Source organism: Heterodontus francisci, chromosome 20 (assembly GCF_036365525.1).
Source record: "Heterodontus francisci isolate sHetFra1 chromosome 20, sHetFra1.hap1, whole genome shotgun sequence".
Classification (NCBI taxonomy): domain Eukaryota; kingdom Metazoa; phylum Chordata; class Chondrichthyes; order Heterodontiformes; family Heterodontidae; genus Heterodontus; species Heterodontus francisci.
In genome coordinates this window covers 18,983,240-19,010,374 of record NC_090390.1, presented here as the reverse complement: position 1 = coordinate 19,010,374, position 27,135 = coordinate 18,983,240, and the positions used below count along the sequence as shown (strand labels likewise).

Below are 27,135 nucleotides of genomic sequence, written 5' to 3'. Positions count from 1 at the left end.
ACCCCAAAGTCACTCTGAACATCAACACTTACCAGTTTCACACCTTTTAAAAAATATTATGCTTTTCTATTTTTACAACCAAAGTGAATAACCTCACACTTCCCTACATTATACTCCATTTGCCATCTTGTTGCCCATTCACTTAACCTGTTGATATCTCTTTGCAGCCTCTCTACATCCTCCCCGCAGCTTACCTTTCCACCGAGTTTTGTATCATCAGCAAACTTAGATACATTACTCTCTGTCTCTTCATCCAAGACACTTGAGATGTGTTGTTTGAAAAACCACCTAAGCTGGAAGTCATGTGCTTTGGGTTCAGTAAACACCAGAAACCCTTGGTGACCTGGGGAAAAATGGTTACCGAGAAGCCACATGTCAAGTTTTATGGAGGTCAGGTGGTCGACTCTGTTTGGGGTTTGGATATTGTTTTCCAGTGCAGTTGGGGTGTGAACTGCTTGAAGACAGTTGGTGTTTACTTACAGAAAAAAAAGAAACTGCCCAGCTCACCTCCTTCTCTACCGCTTTGAAGAAATCCTGCAAAGATCCAGTGTGGGAGAGCTAAAGTCCCTGGTGCTGCATAGCTCCTGAGAAGCTGAAAAATTCCTACAATTCAAGTGCGTGCTGGTGGAAAACCCTGATACCGCATTTCTCCTAGAAAGCCTACTAGAATAATTTTCGACATCTCCGGGCTTCTGAAATGATCCCAGTGACCCGTGTCTGTATACCCGGATGCCAGACCAAAAAACGGACAACTGACATCCTTCCATATCTTCTCTTTTTTTCATCAAGAATGAACATGTATTTGGCCAAAGTGGTCTTTTTCTGTCTTTCCTTGGTAACAGACCACTGCAGAGAGAACTTCTGTATTTTCTTTCTCGTGTGTGTGTGTGTGTGTGTGTGTGTGTGTGTGTGTGTGTGTGTGTGTGTGTGTGTGTGTGTGTGTGTGTGTGTGTGTGTGTGTGTGTGTGTGTGTGTGCGCAGACGTGCTTGCGTGCGTGTGTGTGTAATTGGGGAATTTTAAAAAGGGAACTTTCATATTTCAATCTGTGTGTTAATACTTTACTTTGTTACTGGTTAAGTCTTGTTTTAGAATAAACTGATAATTTTGTTGTTTATTAAAGAAACCTGGTTGGTATATTTTATTCTGGGATATACAAAATAGGGTATAGCTGGGCATCCATGAGGCGCTGTGAGCCATCAGCAGCAGTAGAATTGTACTCAACCACAATCTGTCACCTCATGGCCCGGCATATCCCCCACTCTACCATTACCATCAAGCCGGGGGACCAACCCTGGTTCAATGAAGAGTGCAGGAGGACATTCCAGGAGCAGCAGCAGGCTTACCTCAAAACAACGTGTCAACCTGGTGGAGCTACAACCCAGGACTACTTGCGTGCCAAACAGTGTAAGCAGCATGAGACAGACAGAGCTAAACAATCCCATAACCAATAGATCAGATCTAATCTCTGCACTCCTGCCACATCCAGTTGCGAATGCTGGTGGACAATGAAACAACTAACCAATGAAACAACTGGAGGTGGCTCCACAAATATCCCCATCCTCAATAATGCGGGAGTCCAGCACATCCGTGCAAAAGATAAGGCTGAAGCATTTGCAACAATCTTCAGTCAGAGTGCCGAGTTAATGATAGTCAGCATGGATTTGTTAAGGGAAGATCTTGTTTGACCAACTTGATCGAATTTTTTGAAGAAGTAACAAGGAAGATAGATGAGGGTAGTGTAGTTGATGTGGTCTACATGGATTTTAGAAAGGCTTTTGACAAGGTCCCACATGGCAGACTGGTTAACAAAATAAAATCCCATGGGATCCAGGGAAATGCAGCAAGGTGGATACAAAATTGGCTCAGTGGCAGGAAACAAAGGGTAATTGTTGATGGGTGTTTTAGCGACTGGAGGGCTGTTTCCAATGGCGTTCCGCAGGGCTCAGTAGAGGTTCCCCTACTTTTTGTGGTGCACATTAACCATTTGGATGTAAATGTAGGGGGCATGATCAAGAAGTTTGCAGATGACACAAAGATTGGCCGTGTGGTAGATAGCAAGGAGGACAGCTGTCGGCTGCGGGAAGATATTGATGGTCTGGTCAGATGGGCAAAAATGTGGCAAATGGAATTCAACCTGGAGAAGTGTAAGGTGATGTATTTGGGGAGGTCAAACAAGGCAAAGGAATACATGATTAATGGGAAAATACTGAGAAGTGTGGAAGAAGTGAGGCGCCTTGGAGTGAATGTCCACAGATCCCTGAAGGTAGCAGGACAGGTCAATAAGGTGGTTAAGAAGGCATATGGAATCCTTTCCTTTATTAGCTCAGGTATAGAAAATAAGAGCAGGGAGGTTATGCTGGAACTGTACAAATCATTTGTTAGGCCACAACTTGAGTACTGTGTGCAGTTCTGGTCACCTCATTACAGAAAGGAAATAATTGCACTAGAGAGGGTACAGAGGAGATTTACGAGGATGTTGCCGGGACTGGAAAACTGCAGCTCTGAGGAAAGATTGGATAGGCTGGGGTTGTTCTCCTTGGAGCAGAGAAAGCTGAGGGGCGATCTGATTGAACTGTACAAGGTTTTGAGGGGCCTGGATAGAGTGGAGGGTCTATTCACCTTAACAGAGAGGTCAATGACGAGGGGGCATAGATTTAAAGAGATTGGTAGAAAAATTAGAGGGGAGATGAGGAAGAACTTTTTCGCCCAGAGGGTGGTGGGGGGTCTGGAACTCACTGCCTGAAAGGTAGTCGAGGCAGAGATCCTCAACTCATCCAAAAGGAGTATCGATATACACCTCAAGTGCTGTAATCTGCAGGGCGATGGACCAAATGCTGGAAGGTGGGATTAAAATAGGTGGATTGTTTTTTGACCAGCACAGATACAATGGGCCAAGTGGCCTCTTTCTGTGCCTTAAACATTTTATGATTCTATGATCCACCTCGGCCTGCTCCTGAACTCTCCAGCATCACAGATGCCAGTCTTCAGCCAATTTGATTCACTCCGCATGATATCAAGAAACGACTGAAGGCATTGGATACTGCAAAGGCTATGGGCCCTGACAACATTCTGGCAATAGTACTGAAGACCTATGCTCTAGAACTTCTGCGCCCCTAGCCAAGCTGTTCCAGTACAGCTACAACACTGGTATCTACCTGACAATGTGGAAAATTGCCCAGGTATGTCCTGTACCCAGAAAGCAAGAAAAGTCCAACCCGGCCAAATACCGCCCCATCAGTCTACTCTCAATCATCAGTAAAGTGATGGAAGGTGTCGCCAGTAATGCTATCACGTGGCACTTGCTTAGCAATAACCTACTCACTGACACTCAGTTTGGGTTCCGTTAAGCCATTCAGCTCCTGACCTCATTACAGCCTTGGTTCAAACATGGACAAAAGAGCTGAACTCAAGAGGTGAGGTGAGAGTGACCTCCCTTGACATCAAGGCAGCAATTGACAGAGGATCCCGAGCAAAACTGGAGTCAATGAGAATCAGGGGGAAAAGTCTTTGCTGGTTGGACTCATACCTAGCGCAAAGGAAGGTGGTTGTGGTTGTTGGAGGTCAATCATCTCAGCTCCAGGACATCGCTGCAAGAGTTCCTCAGGGTAGTGTCCTAGGCCCAACCATCTTCAACTGCTTCATCAATGACCTTCCTTCAAACATAAAGTCAAAAGTGGGGATGTTTGCTGATGACTGCACCAATGTTCAGTACCATTCGCGACTCCTCAGATACTTAAGTAGTCTGTATAGAAATGCAGCAATATCCAGGCTTGCGCTGATAAGTGGCAAATAACATTCGTGCCACACAAGTGCCAGGCAATGACCATCTCCAACAAGAGAGAATCTAACCTTCTCCCCTTGACATTCAATGGCATTACGATCGCTGAATCCTCCACTATCAACATCCTGGGAGTTACCATTGACCAGAAACTGAACTGGATTAGCCATATAAATACCGTGGCTACAAGAGCAGGTCAGAGGCTAGGAATCCTGCGGCAAGTAACTCACTTCCGGACTCCCCAAAGCCTGTCCACCATCTACAAGGCACAAGTCAGGAGTGTGCTGGAATACTCTCCACTTGCCTGGATGGGCGGCACAGTGGCGCAGTGGTTAGCACCGCAGCCTCACAGCTCCAGCGACCCGGGTTCAATTCTGGGTACTGCCTGTGTGGAGTTTGCAAGTTCTCCCTGTGTCTGCGTGGGTTTCCTCCGGGTGCTCTGGTTTCCTCCCACATGCCAAAGACTTGCAGGTTGATAGGTTAATTGGCCATTATAAATTGCCCCTAGTATAGGCAGGTGGTAGGGAAATATAGGGACAGGTGGGGATGTGGTAGGAATATGGGAATAGTATAGGATTAGTATAAATGGGTGGTTGATGGTCGGCACAGACTCGGTGGGCCGAAGGGCCTGTTTCAGTGCTGTATCTCTAAAACTAAAAAACTAAAGCTCCAACAACGCTCAAGAAGGTCGACACCATCCAGGATAAAGCAGCCCGCTTGATTGGCACCCCATTCACAAATATTCACTCCCTCCACCACCAACGCACAGTGGCAGCAGATGCACAGCAGCAACGCCCCAAGGCTCCTTAAACAGCACCTTCCAAATCCGCGAACCTCTACCACCTAGAAGGAAAAGGGCAACAGATATTTTTTTATTTGTTTGTGGTATGTGGACGTCGCTGTCTAGGCTAGCATTTATTGCCCGTCCCTAATTGCCTTTGAACGGAGTCGCTTGCTAGGCCATTTCAGAGGGCATATTAAGAGTCATCAACATCGATGTGGGCCTGGAGTCACATGTAGGCCAGACCAAGTAAGGGCAGCCGATTTCCTTCCCTAAAGGACATTAGTAAACCAGATGGGTTTTTGGAACAACCAACGATGGTTTCATAGTCGCCATTAGACTAGATTTTTTTAATTCCCAGATTAATTGAATTCAAATTTCATCATCTGCCATGGATTTAAACTCTTGTCCCCAGAGCAGTAGCCTGGGTCACTGGGTTGCTAGTCCAGTGACATTAACACCAAGTCACCACCTCCCCATGGTGATGCATGGGAACACCACCACCCGCAAGTTCCCCTCCAAGCCACATACCATCCTGACTTGGAACTATATCGCCATTCCTTCATGTCACTGGGTCAAAATTCTGGAACTCCCTTCCTAACAGCACTGTGGGTGTACCTACCCACATGGACTGCAGCAGTTCAAGAAGGCAGCTCACCACCACCTTCTCGAGGGCAATTAGGGATGGGCAATAATTGCTGGCCTAGCCAGTGATGCCCATATCCATGAACGAATAAAATAAATGATTGGCTGTATCAGTAACCAGGTAAATATTTAAATATATGTGCAGACGTGGAACTCGAAAGGACACGTGCACTCCTCCCGCCTCGGTCGTAACAAAACAAACATCTCTAAAACAGATTATCTGGTCGTTACCAAATTGCTATGTGTGGGATCTTACAGTGCGAAAATTGGCTGCTGCATTTCCGACATCACAACAATGACTACATTACAAAAGTACTTCATTGGCTTTAAAGCACTTTGGGACATCCTGAAGTTGTGAAAGTTGCTATATAAATGCAAGTCTTTCTACTTTCTTTTGGGTTTGCAAGCTGAAGCCAAGTCCGACAGCATCAAGATCATTATCTGATTTCCAACTAGCATAGTAATTAGCATGGATAATTTCAAACACTTCCTCATTGTATCTCTGTGCACCAGTAAACCGAATAATATCGATTTAAAAAATTACAAAGCATTTTCTAACTGTTTCTGTGATTTGGAGTTCCCAATGCAGAGCACACCTCATGGAGTCACCAGTGTGTGGCCTGTGATTGGTCAGAAAAGGAAACAGTTCCATCTGTGCAATTTCCTCAAGGTGAGATCGTCCCCAGCGAGTGATGCTTACCATTGGGAGTAATAGATCACTAACTGCCTTAAAGGGCTACACAGTTTGCTGATTGGTTTGTTTCAAATAAAGGTAACAGCAACTTAATGGATGCTGAGAAGAGTTCTCACTAAATGGTGTCCTTTTCCTATAGACACAAATCATGCACAGCCCAACAGGGCACCAGCCATTCCAAATTGCTCATCTAAATGCTAATTTGTTCTTTGTGTAATTAAGGTAGACCAGCAGGACAACTATGACATCTAGTGGTAGGAAACCAAAACATAAAAGGTATTTAAATTCAAGTTCCTCTTTCCTTAAATCTTTATTCAAGAATAAATATTAGTTTAAAATGCAGCCAAAAGAATTCTCAGACCAAAAGCTAAGACAAATTAATCTGGAGACAAAACTAACACAGAATTCCGCCCCCCACCCTCCGCCAGTGTAACTTCCATTTCATAAGTACAGCCAAAATTCTTCACTGTTAAAAACTGTTCCAGATCAGCAGAGCTATAGATCAAATATTTAACCGAAGCAAATAGCAACTCATCAGAATTCTTGAACCAATAGCTACATTTCCTCTATTCTATTTCTCCTTGATTGATGGAGGTTATTCAATTGTGTTCACAAACTGTTTTTATAAGAGCTCCAGGAGTCTCCAAAGAACTGAAAATGTGTTTAATCCAGGCATGTGTGCTGCTTGAAATGGACAGCTGTGTACACAAGCCTTTAGGTGTAGAATAAGGTGAGTGTTGTCATTTTCCCTTCATATTATTCTACAATTTCTCTTTAATATTCATTCCTGACATATCGGCATCACTGGCAAGGCCAGCATTTATTGCCCATCCCTAGTTGCCCTTGACAAGGTGGTGGTGGGCTTTCTTCTTGGTAACTGCTGCAGTCTGTGTGATGAAGGTGTTCCCACAGTGCTGTTGGGTAGGGTGTATCAAAATTTTGACCCAGTGCCAATGAAGGAATGGCGATATATTTCCAAGTCAGGATGCTGTGTGACCTGGAAGGAAACTAGAACGTGGTGGTCTTCCCATTGTTATGACCAAGGTTGGAGGAGTGCACGGTCTCCCTCTAGTCCCACTACTCCACTGGTCACAACATATATTTTAAAATATTTTAACCAGTTACAGATATGGCTAATTATATACTTTTACCTATCTGTTTCAGAATATAAATCCACCAACCAGGTTTCTTCAAGACACAACAAAATTATTAATTTATTATAAAACAAGACTTATTCAATAAAGGTGCAAAGCTTATTAACACACAGGTTGGAATATGAAAGTATAAACATATTCCCTTCTAAATAACCCACCATACATGCATACACACACATAGCGGTTAAAGAAAAAATAAAGAAACTTTCTCTGCAGAGATTAACTTTACAAAAACAAAAATACTTTGGCCAAATACTTGTTAATTCTTGAAGGAAAAAAGGATAAGATACGAAATGTTGCAGATGACTTGCAGTCTGGCATCTGGGTACAGACACGTGTGTCACTAGACACATGCGGTTTGTCACTAGGATCTTTCTGGAGCAGTTCTGATCAGGAGATGTACAGGACAATTCTTGCAGGCTTTTTGGGAGAATTACTGCATCAGTGGGTTCAGCTATCACACTGGTTCTCAGAATTTTTTTCAACACAGGTGGCAAAGGTTAGGTTGGGTGGCTTCTCTCTTAGCAGGATACGCACCAACTGCTGAACTCCAAACAATCCAAAAACCAAAACCAAAACTCCTGATTACCATAAATCTAGGCATGTGACTTCTCTGTAAAACAACTTCAAATAGTTCCATAGTCCATAAGGCTGCAACTGTTTGCTTAGCTTAGGACATGTGACTTCCAGTAAGTGTTTGTTTTTTAAACAAAGTCCCAGGTGTCCTTCCAGTGATCCTTTACAAAAAACAAGTCCAACATCTCCTCAGGTATTTTCCACAGTCTTTTAAACACAAGTCCTCAAAAAATATTAATAATGGAAGCACATTCATAACAGCATGCATTTGCTACCCTTATCCTTCTATTAATCGTGAAGGTGGGAGTAAGATACAGAGAGTCTTCTACCAGATTCTTAAGGAACCACAATCTTCTCTTAGGAAGGTCTCTGAAGGCAGGCTTTATGATTGCATCTTACTGACAAGGAATCTCACCCAACAGCCATACATATGGGGAAATTGAGGACACACTAATGACAATTCCCTGATGTGCAGAGATTGCAGACAAGGCTCGCAACCTTGAGCACAGATTTGTAAATACAGCCCCATTGTGTAGCAAGCAAAACAAGTTCGTGCTCATGATATACTGGACATTGACTTTTCCTGCAATCAGCTACAGACAAGGTGGATGTGGAAAAGATGTTTCCTCTTGTGGGGGAGTACAGAACTAGGGGGCACTGTTTTAAAATTAGCGGTCGCCCTTTCAGGACAGAGATGAGAATTTTTTTTTTTCTCAGAGGGCTCTGCGACTTTGGAATTCTCTGCCTCAGAAGGTAGATGGAGGCGGGGTCATTGAGTATCCTTAAGGCGTAGTTAGGCAAGGGAATCAAAGATTATCAGGGTAGATGGAAGTGTGGAATTCGTGTCAGAAACAGATCAGCCATGATCTTATTGAATGGCAAAGCAGGCTCAAGGGGCCAAATGCCCTACTTCTTCTCCTAATTCGTACGCTCGTATGATAATGTCAGTCTTTTCCTCACTCTCTGGTATCCATTCCACTGCTCAGTAATTTTAGATTTTGAAAGTTGTTTGAGACCCAGTATTACAGTTGACTTCTCAAATCTGATGATAGTGAAATATACAGATGTGAACATCAGCGTGAGATACTGCCTTAGAGTTGAAAGAAACTACTGATGATGAAATACAGTATCAGAGAAACTTCCGACTGTAATCTGTGAAACCTAAAAACAAATAACAGAACCAATCTAATTGAATCACAGAGCACTTTAACAGAGAAACAGCCCATTGCACCTGTGCCAACGTCTATCTCTACATGAACTACCAGGTCTAATCCCACTCTTCTGCTCACTCCTCGTATCCTTTATTGTTACTCTTTTTCAAACACACATCTAATTCCCTTTGAAAAAATAATACAGACTCTGCCTCAATAGTTTACGACAAAGAACCTACATTCTAATCACCCACTGTATAAAAAAATCTGAAATTTATGTCTTCTCTTTATTGTCTTCCAACCAATGGGAATAATCCATCATTTATCATCTTATTAAAGCCCTTCACAAACTTTAAGACCTCTGCCAGGTGACGCCTTAGCTTTCAGTTCTATTGTAAAGCTCTAACTTCTCAAATCTCTCTTCATAACTGTAACACCTCACCCTGGTGACAACCCAGTGAATCTACACTGCAACTTCCTATTGCACTGTATTAGACCTATTGGACTCCAATGCAGCAGGAAGAAAAACTGCACTCAATTGTCCAACTACAGTCCAAGGTTTTGCATAATTGCAACATTAGCTTCTGTTCTGCATCCTCTGTTTACCGACCAGCCTGCCAATGGAAAGTTTTTCTTTTTTTTACGATATCAAAATTCCTCATAATTTTAAACACCCTGATTAAATCTCCCCATAACCTTCTCTGCTGTTAGGACAACAATCCCAGCTCTGTAGTGTGAGGTCTGACGTGCAAATGATAGTACATTTCCCTCATTGAGTGCTGCTGGAGAGCATAGAGTGTGAAGAAGGGAGTTTGGTAAGTGAGGGAGCTCGGGAAGGAGGGGATCTATAAATTAAGAGAGAAAATAAATTTGTCTGCACTGAGAGTTGCTTTGAGTGCACAGAGTGTAAAGTGGGAGTTGGTACGTGAAGGAAATTCTGTGAGGGAGGGGCTCCTTTCTTTTTTTTTCTACCTTTTTTCAGCCTGCAGTAGCTGCCTTTCCCTTCGGTACAGGGGAAGAAACTGGTGAGTAACTGGTAAGTTATTCTACTTCTAACTGTAATAAATTGTTTTTAACATTACGGTATGGCAGGGCAGCTTGGCCAAGTGGAATGTACAGCCTGTGGCATGTGGGAAGTCATGGACACACCATGTGTCCTAGACGAACACATCTGTAGGAGGTGTCATTGGCTGCAGAAGCTTGAGCTCCGGGTTTCAGAACTTGAGCGGCGGCTGGAGTCACTGTTGTGCATCCACAAGGCAGAGGACTATGTAGATAGCATGTTTAGGGAGGTGGTCACACTGCAGGTTAGGAGCATGCAGGCAGAGAGGGAATGGGTGACCGCCAAGCTGTCTAAGAGAACCAGGCAGGCTGTGTGGGCGTCCCCTGAGTCTATCTTGCTTGCTAATCAGTTTTCCATTTTGGATACTGGTGAGGGTGATGGTTCCTCGAGGGAGTGCAGCCAGAACAAAGTCTGTGGCACCACTGGCGGCTCAGCTGCACAGGAGGGGAGGAAGAAGAGTGGAAGAGCAATAGTGATAGGGGATTCGATAGTCAGGGGATCAGATAGGCATTTCTGTGGCAGTAAACGTGACTCCAGGATGATATGTTGCCTCCCTGGTGCAAGGGCCAAGGATGTCACGGAGCAGCTGCAGGACATCCTTCTAGGGGAGGGTGAACAGCCAGAGGACGTGGTCCACATTGGTACCAATGAACATAGGTAGGGAGAGGGATGAGATCCTGAACGCAGATTTTAGGGAGTTCGGAAGGAAATTGAAAAGCAGGATCTTAAGAGCAGTAATCTCAGTATTACTCCCAGTGCCACGTGCTAGTGATCATAGGAATAGGAGGATTGATTGATTTAACTGGTATAGGAGGGAGGGCCTCAGATTTCTGAGGTACTGGGACCGGTTCTGAGGCAGGTGGGACCTGTACAAGATGGACGGGCTACACCTTAACAGGACTGGAACTAATATCCTCGCAGGGAATTTGCTGGTGCTGTTGGGGAGTGTTTAAACTAGCTTGTCAGGGGGATGGGAACCTCATGGGTAGCCCAAATTGGAAGGAAGTAAAGCTGGTAACAGGAAGTAGAAATGTAGCAAGTGATATTAAAAGGCAGGTGAAACAAAGGCGAGCATCAACTAGGCTAAGAATGTAGAATAATGTCCAAGAAGACAAAGTTAAGGCCACTCTACCTGAATGCACATAGCATTTGCAACAAGGTAGATGATTTAAAGGCACAAATAGAGGTAAATGGGTATGATCTAATTGCCATTACGGAAATGTGGCTACAGGGTGACCAAGATTGGAACTGAATATTCAAGGATATTCGACATTTAGGAGGGACAAGAAAAAAGGAAAAGGAGGTGGTGTTGCCCTGATAATAAGGGATGGGATCAATACATTAGTAAGGGAGGATCTCAGATTGGAAGAACAAAATGTGGAATCTGTTTGGGTGGAGCTAAGAAACAGCAAGGGGCATCAAACATTTGTAGGAGTTATTTATAGGCCACCAAACGATAATGGTAGTGTGGGGTATGGTATTAATCAGGAGATTAGAGAAGCATGTAGCATGGGTAATACTGTAATTATGGGTGACATCAATCTGCATATAGACTGGGTAAACCTAATGAGCACTAATGCTGTGGAGAACGAGTTTCTAAAGTGTGTTAGGGATGGTTTTCTTGAGCAGTATGTTGAGGAACTGACTAGAGAACCAGCTATTTTAGATCTAGTATTATGTAATGAGAAAAGGATAATTAATAATCTTGTTGGAAAAGAACCTTGAGGAATGAGTGACCATAATATGATAGAATTTTACATTATGTCTGAAAGTGAAGTAGTTCAATCTGAAGCCAGTGTGTTAAGTTTGAACAAAGGAAATTATGAAGGTATGAGGGGCAAATTGGCTGAGGTGGTTTGGGAAAATACATTAAAAGGTATGACAATGCATAGACAATGGATAGTCTTTAAAGAACTATTGCATAGTTTACAGAAACTATACATTCCTTCAAGGCACAAAATCCCCAAAAGTAAAGGCTGTCAGCTGTGGCTAACAAAGGAAGTTAGGATTGTATAACATTAAAAGAAAGGCTGTGTTTGCTGACAACACAACCACTAGATGGTGCTGTACTAGCACATGCGCAAATGCAGCCTCATCCACTTAAACATCACTGTCTGCGACATTTAGGCAGCTGCCAGGATTAAAGATGGCGCTGCTCAATTTATCACACAAAATCAACCCATGGCAGCTCACAATGGACATGTTTGAGACACGGAGAACATTGTGCTGTTTAAAGTCAGATCAGAAGGACAGCACCTCTGACAGTGCTGCACACCCTCCATAATTCTGTGAGGTTTCAGTGCCATCCCGCTCTCCGGCTGCTCACTCCCCACTTCTCCCCATCCCGCTCTCTGGCCACTCACTGCCCGCCTCCCTCCAGACACTAGCTCTAGGCTGCGCCACTTCCCTCCTCTCAGCCACTCGCTCCTGCATCGGCCCGTCACCCCTCGCGGCCCGCTTTGCTTCTTTGAGCGGAGCGAATGGCCGAAAGGAGGGAAGCGGCCCGCGACCTAGAGCTGGCGTCTGTAGGGATTGTTGGGGGGGGGGGGTAGGAGTGACAGGAGAGTGGGATGGGGGGAGCGAGCAGCCGGAGAGTGGGATCGGGGGGGAGCAAGCAGCCTGGAGTGAGTGGCTGAGGGGGGGGAGAGCATTTTTCTGAGAATGCGCAATTTAGGGTTTTCCTGCGCATGTGCCAGTTAGTCCTGACAAGGTAAGATGTCAGCTGCGCATGCACAGCATCGTCAAGCGTAGAAGATCGTTTGCGCATGTGCGCAGCTTGGAGAATTCTGATGCCGTCAGCGGGCTGCTGCGTTGTCAGGAGTCACTTTGTAAAAGAAAAGGCCTATAAAGTTGCCAGAAATAGTAGTAAACCAGAGGATTGGGAGGATTTTAGAATACAGCAAAGGAGGACCAAGAAACTGATAAAGAAAGGGAGAATAGAATATGAATGTAAATGAGCAAAAAAACATAAACATGAACTGTAAAAGCTTCTAGAGGTACATAAATAGGAAATGTTTGGCTAAGACAAATGTGGGTCCATTACAGGCAGTCAGGAGAATTTATAATGGGGAATAGAGAAATGGCAGAGAAGCTAAATGATTATTTTGTGTCTGTCTTCTCTGAGGAAGATACAAGAAATCTCCCAGAATTAGAGATTTAAGGGACTAGGGAGAATGTAGAATTGAAGGAAATTATTTTTCGTAAGAAGGTTGTATTGGAGAAATTAATGGGGCTGAAGGTTGATAAGTCCCCAGGGCCTGATATTCTACATGCCAGAATGTTGAAAGAGGTAGCTATGAAGATAATGGATGCAGTGGTGATCATCTTCCTAAATTCTATAGATTCTGGAACAGTTCCTGCAGATTGGAAGGTAGCAAATGTCACCCCCTCTATTTAAGAAGGGAGGGAGAGAGAAAACAGGGAATTACAGACCTGTTAGTCCTACATCAGTAGTTGGGGAAATGCTAGAATCTATTCTAAAGGATGTGATAAATGGATACTTGGATAATAATGATCTGATTGGATCAACATGGATTTATGAATGGGAAATCATGTTTGACGAACCTGTTAGAGTTTTTTGAGGATGTTACTAACAGAATTGATAAAGGGGAGTCAGTGGACATAGTAAACTTGGATTTTCAGAAGGCTTTTGATAAAGTAGCTCAAAGATCAGTACTTGGGCCCCAGCTGTTCATAATATATATCAATGATTTGGTTATGGGGACCAAATGTAATATTTCCAAGTTTGCGGATGACACAAAACTAGAAGGGAATATATGTTGTGAGGAAGATGCAAAGCGGCTTCAAGGGGATTTGGACAAACTTAGTGAATGGGCAAGATCGTGGCAGACGGAATATAATGTGGAAAAATGTGAGGTTATCCATTTTGGTAGGAGGAACAGATATGCAGAGTTATTTCTTACATGGTAAGAGATTAGAAAGTGTAGATGTACAAAGGGACCTGGGTGTCTTCATCAATAAGTCACTGAAAGCTAACATGCAGGTCCAGCAAGCAATTAAGGCTCATGGTACGTTAGCCTTTATCGCAAGAGGATTTGAGTGCAGGAGTAGCGGAGTTTTGCTTCAATTGTATAGAACCTTGGTTAGACTGCACCTGGAGCACAGTGTGCAGTTTTGGTCCCCTTACCTTAGGAAGGATATTATTGCCATTGAGGGAGTGCAACAAAGGTTCACCAGACTTGTTCCCAGGATGGCGGGACTGTCCTAGGAAGAGAGATTGAGGAAACTAGACCTGTATTCTTCAGAGATTCGAAGAATGAGAGGTGATCTCATTAAAACCTACAAAATGCTTAAAGGGATAGACAGGGTAATGCAGGTAAGATGTTTCCCCTGGTTGGGGAGTCTAGAACCAGGGGACACAATTTCAAAATAAGGGGGAAGCCACTTAGGACAGAGATGAGGAGAAATTTCTTTACTCAGAGGGTTGTGAATCTTTGGAATTCTCTACCCCAGAGAGCTGTGGAAGCTTAGTCATTGAGTATGTTTAAAGTAGAGATTGACAGATTTCTAAATACCAATGACAAAGGGATATATGGATAGTGTGGAAAAAGGCATTGAAGTGGATGATCAGCCATGAGTGTATTGAATGGCAGAGCAGGGTCGATGAGCTGAATGGCCTGCTCCTGCTTATTTTATAAAAATACTCCTAGAAGTACATGTATTGGCATTATTGGACACAAACATTGTTTAATCTCACCCATAGAATGATAATCCCAGAAGTTTTTAATCATTTTCAAGAATGGAATCCAAACATGCCCATTGGACTATCCATTGATTGTCCTTTGCCAGAACTTCACACTGGAATCTACGCACATTCCTTATAAAGTGATATAGTTCTAACTCAGTATAATACAAACTGCGTGCACTGAAATTCAGAGGGCTGCTAACGTCAATGTTGAATGCCAACTTGTATAATTCACATTGACACTTGCAATCTTCAAATTCCTTTCAGTTCAGCTAGCACAGTTTAAGTTTGTTTCTCCTTATGTAGGAGATTATAAAGACTACTCAACATTTCAAAAGATCAAAACACTCAGGGCATACAAAACCATTAATTGAGCAATTTTATGTCATCATACAGGTTGCTGCTGATACTCATCCGTGTTTAAATAATGGATCAAATTTATTATGGAAGAAATTTATAAGTGCATGAGACGCAAGTCACATCCTTGAACTGAACCAGTATAAACACAGACAAATGTAACAGATCCTATTAAAAGGGGTAGGTAATGATTTGGTTTATTGGCCACCACCAAACGCATCTTCCTCTCCCCTCCCCTGTCCGCATTCCGCGACACCCTGGTCCACTCCTCTATTACCGCTGGCACCTTGTCCCCTTCCCAAGGCACCTTCCCATGCAATCACAAAAGGTGCAATACGTGCCCCTTTTACCTCCTCTATCCTCACTATCCAAGGCTCCAAACACTCCTTTCAGGTGAAACAGCAATTTACTTGTACTTCTTTCAATTTTGCATACTGTACTCTCTGCTCACAATGCGGTCTCCTCTACATTGGGGAGACCAAATGCAAGTTAGGCGACCGCTTTGTGGAACACCTCCACTCAGTCCGAAAACAGGACTTCTGGTCGCTTGCCATTTCAACACATTCTCCCTGCTGTCATGCCCACAACTCTGTCCTGGGCCTGCTGCAGTGTTCCAGCGAACCTCAATGCAAGCTCGAGAAACAGCACCTTATTTTCCGATTAGGCACGCTACAGGACTGAACATTGAGTTCAATAATTTCAGAGCATGACAGGCCCTTTTTTATTTTATTTTATTCTATCTTTTTTTTACCATGTGCCTGCCTACTTTTTTTTCATGTGTGTGCTTTTGGCTAGGGCTGCTCATTATTCTGTCATTAACACTCTCTCTGCACTAATGCTTTGTCTTTCATCACACCATTATCACACTGTCTTTGCCTTTGTCCCATGACCTTGTCAGTTAAGCTCTCTGGCCCTCTGTCCTATCACACATCTTCCCTTTTGTTCTCTTTCCCCCAACCCCACTTTACTTGTTTAAAACCTATTACATTTCTAACATTTGCCAGTTCTGATGAAAGATCACTGACCTGAAACATTAATTCTGCTTCTCTCTCCACAGATGCTGTCAGACTGCTGAGTTTTTCCAGCACTTTCTGTTTTTATTTTATAATGATTTGGTTTAGCTGTGTTTGTTGCTTTTATACATGGGATAATCAGAGGTTTGTCCAATTCTGGCCTCTTGTCCATCTCCCACTTACTTTGCCCTACCATTGGCAGCTGTGCTTTCAGTTGCCTGGGCCCTGAACGCTGGAATTCCCTCTTTAAACCTCTCCAGCTTTCTATCGCTCTCCTCCTTTAAGATACAAGTTAAAACCTACCTCTTTGAGAAAGTTTTGGTCACCTGCCTTTAATAGCTCTTTATTTGGCTCAGTGTCAAACTTTGATAACAATTCTTGTGAAGCTCCTGGGACATTTTACTACATTAAAAGTGTTATATAAATGCAAGTTGTTGTTATATGTCAGATTGGCTTCCTCTTTATGCCCGAAAAAATTATCGGTTCTTATTCACGACTTAATTTGTTACTATAACACGGTTGCTGAACTGGTTGATAAAGAAAAAGCAGAAGCATAGTGAAACCTAGCATGAATCTCCCTGCTCAGCATAGTGGGGAAAGTCTTTGCTCGAGTCGCTCTGAACAGGCTCCAGAAGCTGGCCGAGCGCGTCTACCCTGAGGCACAGTGTGGCTTTCGTGCAGAGAGATCGACTATTGACATGCTGTTCTCCCTTCGTCAGATACAGGAGAAATGCCGTGAACAGCAGATGCCCCTCTACATTGCTTTCATTGATCTCACCAAAGCCTTTGACCTCGTCAGCAGACGTGGTCTCTTCAGACTACTAGAAAAGATCGGATGTCCACCAAAGCTACTAAGTATCATCACCTCATTCCATGACAATATGAAAGGCACAATTCAACATGGTGGCTCCTCATCAGAGCCCTTTCCTATCCTGAGTGGTGTGAAACAGGGCTGTGTTCTCGCACCCACACTTTTTGGGATTTTCTTCTCCCTGCTGCTTTCACATGCGTTCAAATCCTCTGAAGAAGGAATTTTCCTCCACACAAGATCAGGGGGCAGGTTGTTCAACCTTGCCCGTCTAAGAGCGAAGTCCAAAGTACGGAAAGTCCTCATCAGAGAACTCCTCTTTGCTGACGATGCTGCTTTAACATCTCACACTGAAGAATGCCTGCAGAGTCTCATCGACAGGTTTGCGTCTGCCTGCAATGAATTTGGCCTAACCATCAGCCTCAAGAAAACGAACATCATGGGGCAGGATGTCAGAAATGCTCCATCCATCAATATTGGCGACCACGCTCTGGAAGTGGTTCAAGAGTTCACCTACCTAGGCTCAACTATCACCAGTAACCTGTCTCTAGATGCAGAAATCAACAAGCGCATGGGTAAGGCTTCCACTGCTATGTTCAGACTGGCCAAGAGAGTGTGGGAAAATGGCGCACTGACACGGAACACAAAAGTCCGAGTGTATCAGGCCTGTGTCCTCAGTACCTTGCTCTACGGCAGCGAGGCCTGGACAACGTATGCCAGCCAAGAGCGACGTCTCAATTCATTCCATCTTCGCTGCCTTCGGAGAATACTTGGCATCAGGTGGCAGGACTATATCTCCAACACAGAAGTCCTTGAAGCGGCCAACATCCCCAGCTTATACACACTACTGAGTCAGCGGCGCTTGAGATGGCTTGGCCATGTGAGCCGCATGGAAGATGGCAGGATCCCCAAAGACACATTGTACAGCGAGCTCGCCACTGGTATCAGACCCACCGGCCGTCCATGTCTCCGTTATAAAGACGTCTGCAAACGCGACATGAAATCGTGTGACATTGATCACAAGTCGTGGGAGTCAGTTGCCAGCATTCGCCAGAGCTGGCGGGCAGCCATAAAGACAGGGCTAAATTGTGGCGAGTCGAAGAGACTTAGTAGTTGGCAGGAAAAAAGACAGAGGCGCAAGGGGAGAGCCAACTGTGCAACAGCCCCAACAAACAAATTTCTCTGCAGCACCTGTGGAAGAGCCTGTTACTCCAGAATTGGCCTTTATAGCCACTCCAGGCGCTGCTTCACAAACCACTGACCACCTCCAGGCGCGTATCCATTGTCTCTCGAGATAAGGAGGCCCAAAGAATGTGATATAATACCACTGTTGGCCTCTCCAGAAGCCATTAAAATGTATGGACTAGTGAATTATAAAAATCTATAAAGAATGCTACAGACAACATAGTTTATCAGCATGTTAGTGAGGAAGAACTGGAGAAAAATAAACCACAGCAAGAACTGAACAGACAATGACAACACTATAAATATCACTAAAGAACCACTGTCACATTGTCAAAATTGGAATTGGAACAAGCAGATGTGACTGAACTTCTGGTATATTCTACCAATAAAATCCAAGACATGCTTTGGATGTATTGCAACTGGAAAGAAATGGAAGATTCAGCTAGATTTAATAGATAAGCTTACTTTATTTTCAATACTGTTTCACAGCACCATTTCACTGGAAAGAAATGTGATATTTACAGTTCATGCAGGGCACATCTGTTCCAGTTAGAAACTGCAGAACATATCAGACATTAATTTTGGCAATGTAAATTCCTATTACGTGAAATGTAACTGAAACTGCTTGATTAAAGAGTGCCTGGTTAGTACTAATGTGGATTATCAGCAGCATGTGTAACAACCAGAGCCTCTCAACTCACCATCTATTGGGACCCAGGAGATCAGCTCTAATACAAGTAAGCATGCAGAAAAACTTCCTGGAAATTTTCTTGGGTTCTCGCAACTGCATGACCCTGGTTACTTAGTTTATCCAGGGTTGCCGCCAAGGTTACAGCAGCCAATTGGGAAAACCTTGGAGGAAATTCAGGATGAATTTTTAAAAAAGACTTGCATTTATATAACACCTTTCATGATCTCAAAACATCCCAAAGTCCTTCATAGTCAATGAAGTACTTTTTGAAGTGCAGTCACTGATATGTAGGAAACGCAGCAGCCAGTTTGTGCACAGCACGCTCCAACAAACAGTAATTAATGTGCATATAATCTGTTTTATTTCAGTTATATCTCTCTGTAATATACCAAAATTCTTACGATAATGCACACTTCATGTCATGGCAATTTTGTCTTGTCACAGAAGCACAACAAAATCAGGGCAATTTTAACAAGTACCGCTGTATCACGTAGCATTATAATGGGGAATGTTTGAATTATCCTTCCTCCCAAGGTGGTACTGATGCAATCCTACTGTCCTCAGCTCATGCCCTGAACATCTCTCAGTCCATTGCTAACCACAAGACGTTCCAGCTTATGGATGTTTTCCATTCTCCTGCTCACTTTATAATTCATTCGATGTTCAACATTTCGTTCAAGTTAAATTTCCCCTGCTGTTCCCCACCTTCCTTTAGTGCTATCGAGATCAAAAAGATCAAAGTTATGCAGCTCTTCAATCTCTGTGTATTGTGCACAGGAGATCAACTGGTTACTCTTTTAAATATACAGGGTTGATGGTGCAATCACAAGCTCCCAGAATGAGGCTTCACATACACGCTGAGCTAGAGAACTAGCAACAGTTGACCATCACCTTCGGATAAACTGACCCCTCAACATGACCCTCAATCCCCCGTCTGTGGTTTGTAAAAAACAGTAGATGGACAGCTTTGCATAGACAACACCTCTTCAAGAAAGAATGAAAGACTTGCATTTATATAGCGCCTTCACAGCCTCAGGACATCCCAAAGCACTTTACAGCCAATGAAATACTATTTGAAGTGTAGTCGCTGTTGTATTTTAGGAAACACAGCAGCTAATTAGCACACAGCAAGCTCCTAAAAACAGCAATGTGATAATGACCAGGTAGTCTGTTTTTATTTAGTTGAGGGTTAATTATTGGCCAGGAAGCTGAGGAGATCTCCCTTGCTCTTCTTCGAATAGTATCATGGGATCTTTTACATCTACCTGAGAGGTTTAAAGTCTCATCTGAAGGACACAATTTTATTACAGGCAAATTTGCTCAGGTGATGAAGTATAACGCACAACAAAGTGGGTCACAAGTTCTCTGAGCATATTGATACTGCACAGAGATCAAGCCCAAGACTCATAAAGGACCAAGATTTTATACAGATAAATTGAGCACCCTTTATAAAGCAGTTGTAATCCTTAACAAGCTCTCCAGTTACTCAATTTCCTCGCCGCATAGTCCTAGTCAGACCAACCAACCAGAACCTTCTTGGATGACCATTGCCATTTTCTCCAAATATGGGCTACTCTTTTTCCGTTGGACTTCCTGTTGCTTGTCCAGAGGCTGATGTGTGAATGAGGCCATCTGGCCACAAGCCTCTTTTGTCAGCTTTAATAGCTGCTGGATCCTGATAATCAGGATCCCCCACCCCCACCCGCCTAACCCATGCAAACACTATGGTTCTTCCAGAGTGTGGTGTGCTAGGCACGGGGAGTCCTGCAGTCCGTGCAGAAATGCAGCAAGACCTGGACAATATCCAGGCTTGGGCTGATAAGTGGCAAGTAACATTCGCGCCACACAAGTGCCAGGCAATGACCATCTCAAACAAGAGAGAATCTGACCTTCTCCCCTTGACATTCAATGGCATTACCATCGCTGAATCCCCCACTATCAACATCCTGGGGGTTACCATTGACCAGAAACTGAACTGCAGCAGCCATATAAATATCGTGGCAACAACAGCAGGTCAGAGGCTAGGAATTCTGCGGCGAGTAACTCACCTCCTGACTCTCCAAAGCCTGTCCACCATCTACGAGGCACAAGTCAGGAGTGTGATGGAATACTCTCCACTTGCCTGGATGGGTGCAGCTCCAACAACACTCAAGAAGCTTGACAGCATCCAGGACAAAGCACCCCGCTTGATTGGCAGCCCATCCACAAACATTCACTCTCTCCACTGCCGACATACAGTGGCAGCAGTGTGTACCATCTACAAGATGCACTGCAGTAATGCAGCAAGGCTCCTTAGACAGCACCTTCCAAACCTGCGACCTCTATCAACTAGAAGGACAAGGGCAGCAAATGCATGGGAGCAGCACCACCTGCAGGTTCCCCTCCAAGCCACACACCATCCTGACTTGGAACTATATCGCCGTTCCTTCGCCATCGCTGGGTCAAAATCCTGGAACTCCCCTCCTAACAGTACTGTGGGTGTACCTACACCACATGGACTGCAGCGGTTCAAGAAGGTGGCTCACCACCACTTTCTCAAGAGCAATTAGGGATGAGCAATAAATGCTGGCCTAGCCAGCGATGCCCACATCCCATGAATGAATAATAAAAAAAAAATCTTTCAACTGGCTGAGCTCACAATTCTTCTGAAATCAAGAAACATTGTTTAAAATATTGTGCCTGCATTTTGTTGTATGAGCATTAAATCACTGATATACGTTTTAAAATGAATATATTCAACCTCCGTACCTGTTGCCGTTTCTGAGTCAGAAGGTCCAATTTGGCTAAATCCTGTCCAAACGATCTGTAGGCCTTGTTCAATTCACTTTTACTTGTCACAGTTGTCAACAATGCAAATGATTTCTGGGCCTGTTGGTAATGTTGAAGTTGAATTAACCCATGTTAACATCTAGAATGTATGATTTTAACTGAGAAAGATTGGATTTCACATGAATTTACTCACTGCCATGAGATGCTGCAAGAGATACACAACATCAATAATGTCCGCCAAAATAAGGAGCCGTGTCACAGCAGTGAGGAGAGCCTGAGCAGCATTAACCACACCTTCCCGTTTCAGTAAGGCACATGGGTCATCGGTGAATTCTCTCGACGTAACTCCCATAATTTCACCTGAGAAGGATCAGATACATCATTAACAACCTCTACAGTCACACTTAAAATGCATAGAGCCATACCAGTTAATCAGAATGAAGTTAACAGATCACTTCAGGGCCAAAATCCTTCCAGGCATCGTGGATTCTCACCATGTTTAGATAAATGTTCTGCTTTGGTTTCATTGGGAAAAGCTGACCAATGGTGTTTATCTAGTTCACAAGGGCATGTAAATTAAGAGATCATAAGATCATAAGAACTAGGAGCAGGAGTAGGTCGTCTGGCCCCTCGAGCCTGCTCCGCCATTCAATAAGATCATGGCTGATCTTTTCGTGGACTCAGATCCACTTACCCGCGCTCTCACCGTATCCCTTAATTCCTTTATTGTTCAAAAAGATATCTACCTTAGCTTTAAAAACGTTTACTGAAGAAGCGTCAACTACTTCACAGGGCAAGGAATTCCATAGATTAACAACCCTCTGGGTGAAGAAGTTCCTTCTTAATTCAGTCCTAAATCTGCTCCCTCTAATCTTGAGGCTATGCCCTCTTGTCCTAGCTTCACCTGCCAGTGGAAACATCCTCTCTACTTGTATCTTATCTATTCCCTTCATAATTTTATATGTTTCTATAAGATCCCCCCCTCATGCTTCTGAATTCCAATGAATATAATCCCAACCTACTCAGTCTCTCCTCATAAGCCAACCCTTTCAACTCCGGAATCAACCTAGTGAACCTCCTCTGCACCCTCTCCAGTGCCTGTACATCCTTTCTCAAGTAAGGAGACCAAAACTGCACACAGTACTCCAGGTGCGGCCTCACCAGTACCTTATACAGCTGCAACATAACCTCTCTGCTTTTAAACTCAATCCCTTTAGCAATGAAGGACAAAATTCCATTTGCCTTCCTAATTACTTGCTGTACCTGCAGACCAACCTGCTGCGATTCATGCACGAGGACACCCAGGTCCCTCTGCATAGCAGCATGCTGCAACTTTTTACCATTCAAGTAATAATCCTTTTTACTGTTACTCATACCGAAATGAATGACTTCACATTTATTAACATTGTATTCCATCTGCCAGACCTTTGCCCACTCACTCAATGTATCTATATTACTCTGCAAAGTTTCACAGTCATCTGCACACTTTGTTCTGCCACTCATCTTAGTGTCATCTGCAAACTTTGACACCCTACACGTGGTCCCCAACTCCAAATCATCTATATAAATTGTAAATAATTGCGGTCCCAACACCGATCCCTGAGGCACACCACTAGTGACTGATTGCCAACCAGAATAGCACTCATTTATTCCCACTCTCTGCTTCCTGTTAGTCAACCAATCCTCTATCCATGCTAATACTTTACCCACAACGCCTTGCATCCTTATCTTATGCAGCAGCCTCTTGTGCGGCACCTTGTCGAAGGCCTTTTGGAAATCTAGGTTCACCACATCCACTGGGTCCCCATTGTCCACCTTGCTCGTAATGTCATCATAGAATTCCAAAAGATTTGTCAAGCATGACCTGCCCTTCATGAACCCATGCTGCGTCTGCCCAACGGGACAATTTCTATCGAGATGCCCTGCTATTTCTTCCTTGATAATAGACTCAAGCATCTTCCCCACTACAGAGGGTAAGCTAACCGGTCTATAATTCCCCATCTTTTGTCTACCTCCCTTTTTAAACAGTGGCGTCACATCTGCTGTTTTCCAATCTGCTGGGAGTACCCCAGAGTCCAGTGAATTTTGGAAAATTACCGCCAGTGCACCTGCTATTTCTCCCGCCATCTCTTTTAGTACCCTGGGATGCATTCCATCAGGGCCAGGAGACTTATCAATCCTTAGCTCCATTAGTTTGCCCAACACTACCTCTTCCATAATAATGATTGTTTCCAGGTCCTCACCTACATTCGTCTCTTTGTCAACTACTGGCATGTTATTAATGTCCTCCACTGTGAAGACCGATACAAAATACCTGTTCAGTGCCTCGGCCATTTCATCATATCCCATAACTAAATTCCCCTTCTCATCCTCTAAAGGACCAACATTTACTTTAGCCACTCTTTTTCGTTTTATATATTTATAGAAACTTTTGCTATCTGTCTTTATATTCTGTGCTAGTTTTTTCTCATGTTCTATCTTACTTTTCTTTATAGCTCTTTTTGTGGCTCTCTGTTGACCTTTAAAGTTTTCCCAATCTTCTAGTTTCATGCTGTTTTTGGCCACTTTGTATGCCTTCTCTTTCAATTTGATAGCCTCCCTTATTTCCTTAGACACCCATGGCAGATTACCCCTTTTCTTCCAGTCCTTCCTTTTCACTGGAATATACTTTTGCTGAGCACTTTGAAAAATTGCTTTGAAAGTCCTCCACTGCTCGTCAACTGTCCCACCATAAAATCTTTGTTTCCAGTCTACTTTAGCCAAGTCCTCCCTCATTCTATTGTAGTCCCCCTTGTTCAAGCGCAGGACCCTGGTATTGGATTTTATCTTCACACTCTCCATCTGTATTCTAAATTCAACCATACTGTGATCACTCCTTCCAAGAGGATCCCTAACTATGAGGTCATTAATTATTCCTGTCTCATTACACAGGACTAGATCTAGGATAGCTTGCTCCCTCGTCGGTTCCATTACATACTGTTCAAGAAAACTATCACGGATACACTCAACGAACTCCTCCTCAAGGCTACCCTGACTGAGCTGGTTCGACCAATCTATATGTAGATTAAAATCCCCCATGATAATTGCCGTACCATTTTTACAGGCATTAGTTATTTCTTTGTTTATTGCCCGCCCCAATGTGATGTTATTATTTGGTGGCCTATAGACTACGCTTATCAATGACTTTTTCTTCTTAGAGTTTCTAATTTCCACCCAAATGGATTCAACCTCATTCTCCATAGAACCTATATCATCTCTCAGCACCGTCCTGATGTCGTCCTTGAATATCAGAGCTACACCACCTCCCTTACCTTCCTGTCTGTCCTTCCGAATAGTCTGATACCCCTGGATATTTAACTCCCAGTCGTGACCAACCTGTAACCATGTCTCCGTAATGGCTACCAAATCATATTCATTCGTGATGATTTGTGCCGTTAACTCATCAACATGGCATTATCATAATGCAGAGCATCTTCATTGAATATCATTAGAGTCCACATCTATTACTGAATTACCCTGGGATAAAGAGCTGCCATAGAGTGATACAGCACTGAAACAGGCCCTTTGGCCCACCGAGTCTGTGCCGACCAACAACCACCCATTTATACTAATCCTGCATTAACCCCATATTCCCTACCTCATCCCCACAATTCTCCTACCACCTACCTACACTAGGGGCAATTTACAATGGCCAATTTACCTATCAACCTGCAAGTCTTTGGCTGTGGGAAGAAACTGGAGCACCCGGTGGAAACCCACACGGTCACAGGGAGAACTTACAAACTCCGCACAGGCATTCCCCAGAACCAAACCCAGGTTGCTGGAGCTATGAGGCTGCAGTGCTAACCACTGCACCACTGTGCCACCCAATGGAAATGGGAAAAAGTGAAAAAAAATGTTTTATAGACACATGTAGATAATTCAAACTACAATCGGTTGTTGAAGCTTTGAATGACTTATGTTGGCTTGATTGGTAAATATAAATTTTGAGTTTGTTGCTTGTTTGTTATCTTTTGGTTCTGTTTAACTCTATTGACCATTACAAATGTTTAATTTATCGCAGATTGTTACTTTTCATTATCTTTTCATGTAATGAATATTAAGCCTTTGATCAGCAGGATGGTAATAACTGCTCTAGTAAGTTGGGTGCTCAGTCTGAGATCATGGGACCCTTCGTACACACTGAGTATCTACAAAATCAAACAGAGTGCAGAGGTAAGGAAGAGGGCCAGGACGTCACACAGAGGGGCCAGAACAACATATTGAGAAAGTGATAAACATCAATGAACTAAAAATGGCTGGAAGAAAGCCAAGACTGACTGTCAGAATAAGAAGGAGGAGAGGGTGAGAAGGAGGAGAAGGTGAGCAAGAGGAAAGGTGGAGAAAAAGGAAAGGTAGAGTTGGAAGAGATGAGCAGAGAGGAAGAGAGCAGGAGAAAGCAGAAGGTGGCAAGGAAGGGGAAGGAAGGAAGGAGAAGCAGATGGGTAAAAGGGGCTGGTTCAGGTGCAGTAGTGTTGTGGAACAATTCCATTACTGGCACATGAAACAAGAAAGCACCAGGTGTAACTCCATGTGGTAAAAAGTAGCCAATACGTGACAGTGTGGAATGCTGGTGATCTAATACACTGTGAACAACAGGAGGCTAATCTGATGCTCAATAAACAATTACACAACTCACAGCTTCAAGTATCATAGACAGTCAAGAGGTAACCGTTTTTCCAATTCATGTGTTGTTGTTTTTATTTGAACACTGTGTTTCAAGCTGAGTAAATAAGCTGTAAATCTGTTTATGATGATAATATAGACATCAAGAGATGCACTACCCATTTGGAGCTGTGAAACAGGAAAGGAAGTTCGGTGTATCCTTCTGGGAGCAGACTGCTAAACCATCCACCCAACTCTGACTAACCCATCTTTCCAACTTAGGCTAACCCATCTTCCCAACCCAGGCAAACCCATCTTCCCAACTTAGGCTAACATGTCTTCCCGATCCAGCCTAACCCATCTTCCCAACCCAGGCTAACCCGTCTTCCCAAACTAGGCTAACCCATCTTCCTAACTGAGGCTAAGCCATCTTCCCAATCCAGGGCTAACCATCTTCCCAACCCAGGCTAACCCATCTTCCCAACATAGGCTAACCCATCTTCACAACCCAGGCAAACCCATCTTCCCAACCAAGGCTAACCCATCTTCCCAACATAGGCTAACCCATCATCCCGATCCAACCTAACCCATCATCCCAACACAGGCTAACCCATCTTCCTAACCTAGGCTAACCCACCTTCCCAATCCAGGCTAACCCATCTTCCCAACCCAGGCTAACATGTCCTCCCAACCTAGGCTAACCCATCTTACCAACCCAGGCTAACCCATCTTCCTAATCCAGGCTAACATATGTTCCCAAAACAGGCTAACCCATCTACCTAATCCAGGCTAGCCCACCTTCCCAACCCAGGCTAAACCAGCTTCCCAACCCAGGAGAACACATCTTCCCAACTCAGGATAACCCATCTTCCCAACTCAGGCTAATCCCAACCCAGGCTAACACATCTTCCCAACTCAGGATAACCCATCTTCCCAACTCAGACTAAAGTCTCTTCCCAACCCAGGTAAACCCATCTTCCCAACTCAGGCTAACCCATCTTTCCAATACAGGCTAACACCTCTTCCCAACACAGGCTAACCAATCGTCCCAACCCAGGCAAACCCACCGTCCTAACTGAGGCTAACCCATCATCTCAATCCAGTCAAACATATCTTCCCA

General features: G+C 43.8%; 1 protein-coding gene across 1 annotated transcript in view; it reads right to left on the bottom strand.

The window, feature by feature from the left end:
• Positions 1 to 27,135, bottom strand: part of LOC137380511 (catenin alpha-3-like) — a 2,550,805-nt gene that overhangs the window by 2,333,233 nt on the left and 190,437 nt on the right. The window contains exons 4-5 of the mRNA XM_068052420.1: positions 21,565 to 21,731; positions 21,351 to 21,470 (exon numbers count right to left, since the gene is read on the bottom strand). Coding sequence (XP_067908521.1) covers positions 21,351 to 21,470; positions 21,565 to 21,731 — 287 coding nt within the window. The remainder of the gene's footprint in view (positions 1 to 21,350; positions 21,471 to 21,564; positions 21,732 to 27,135) is intronic.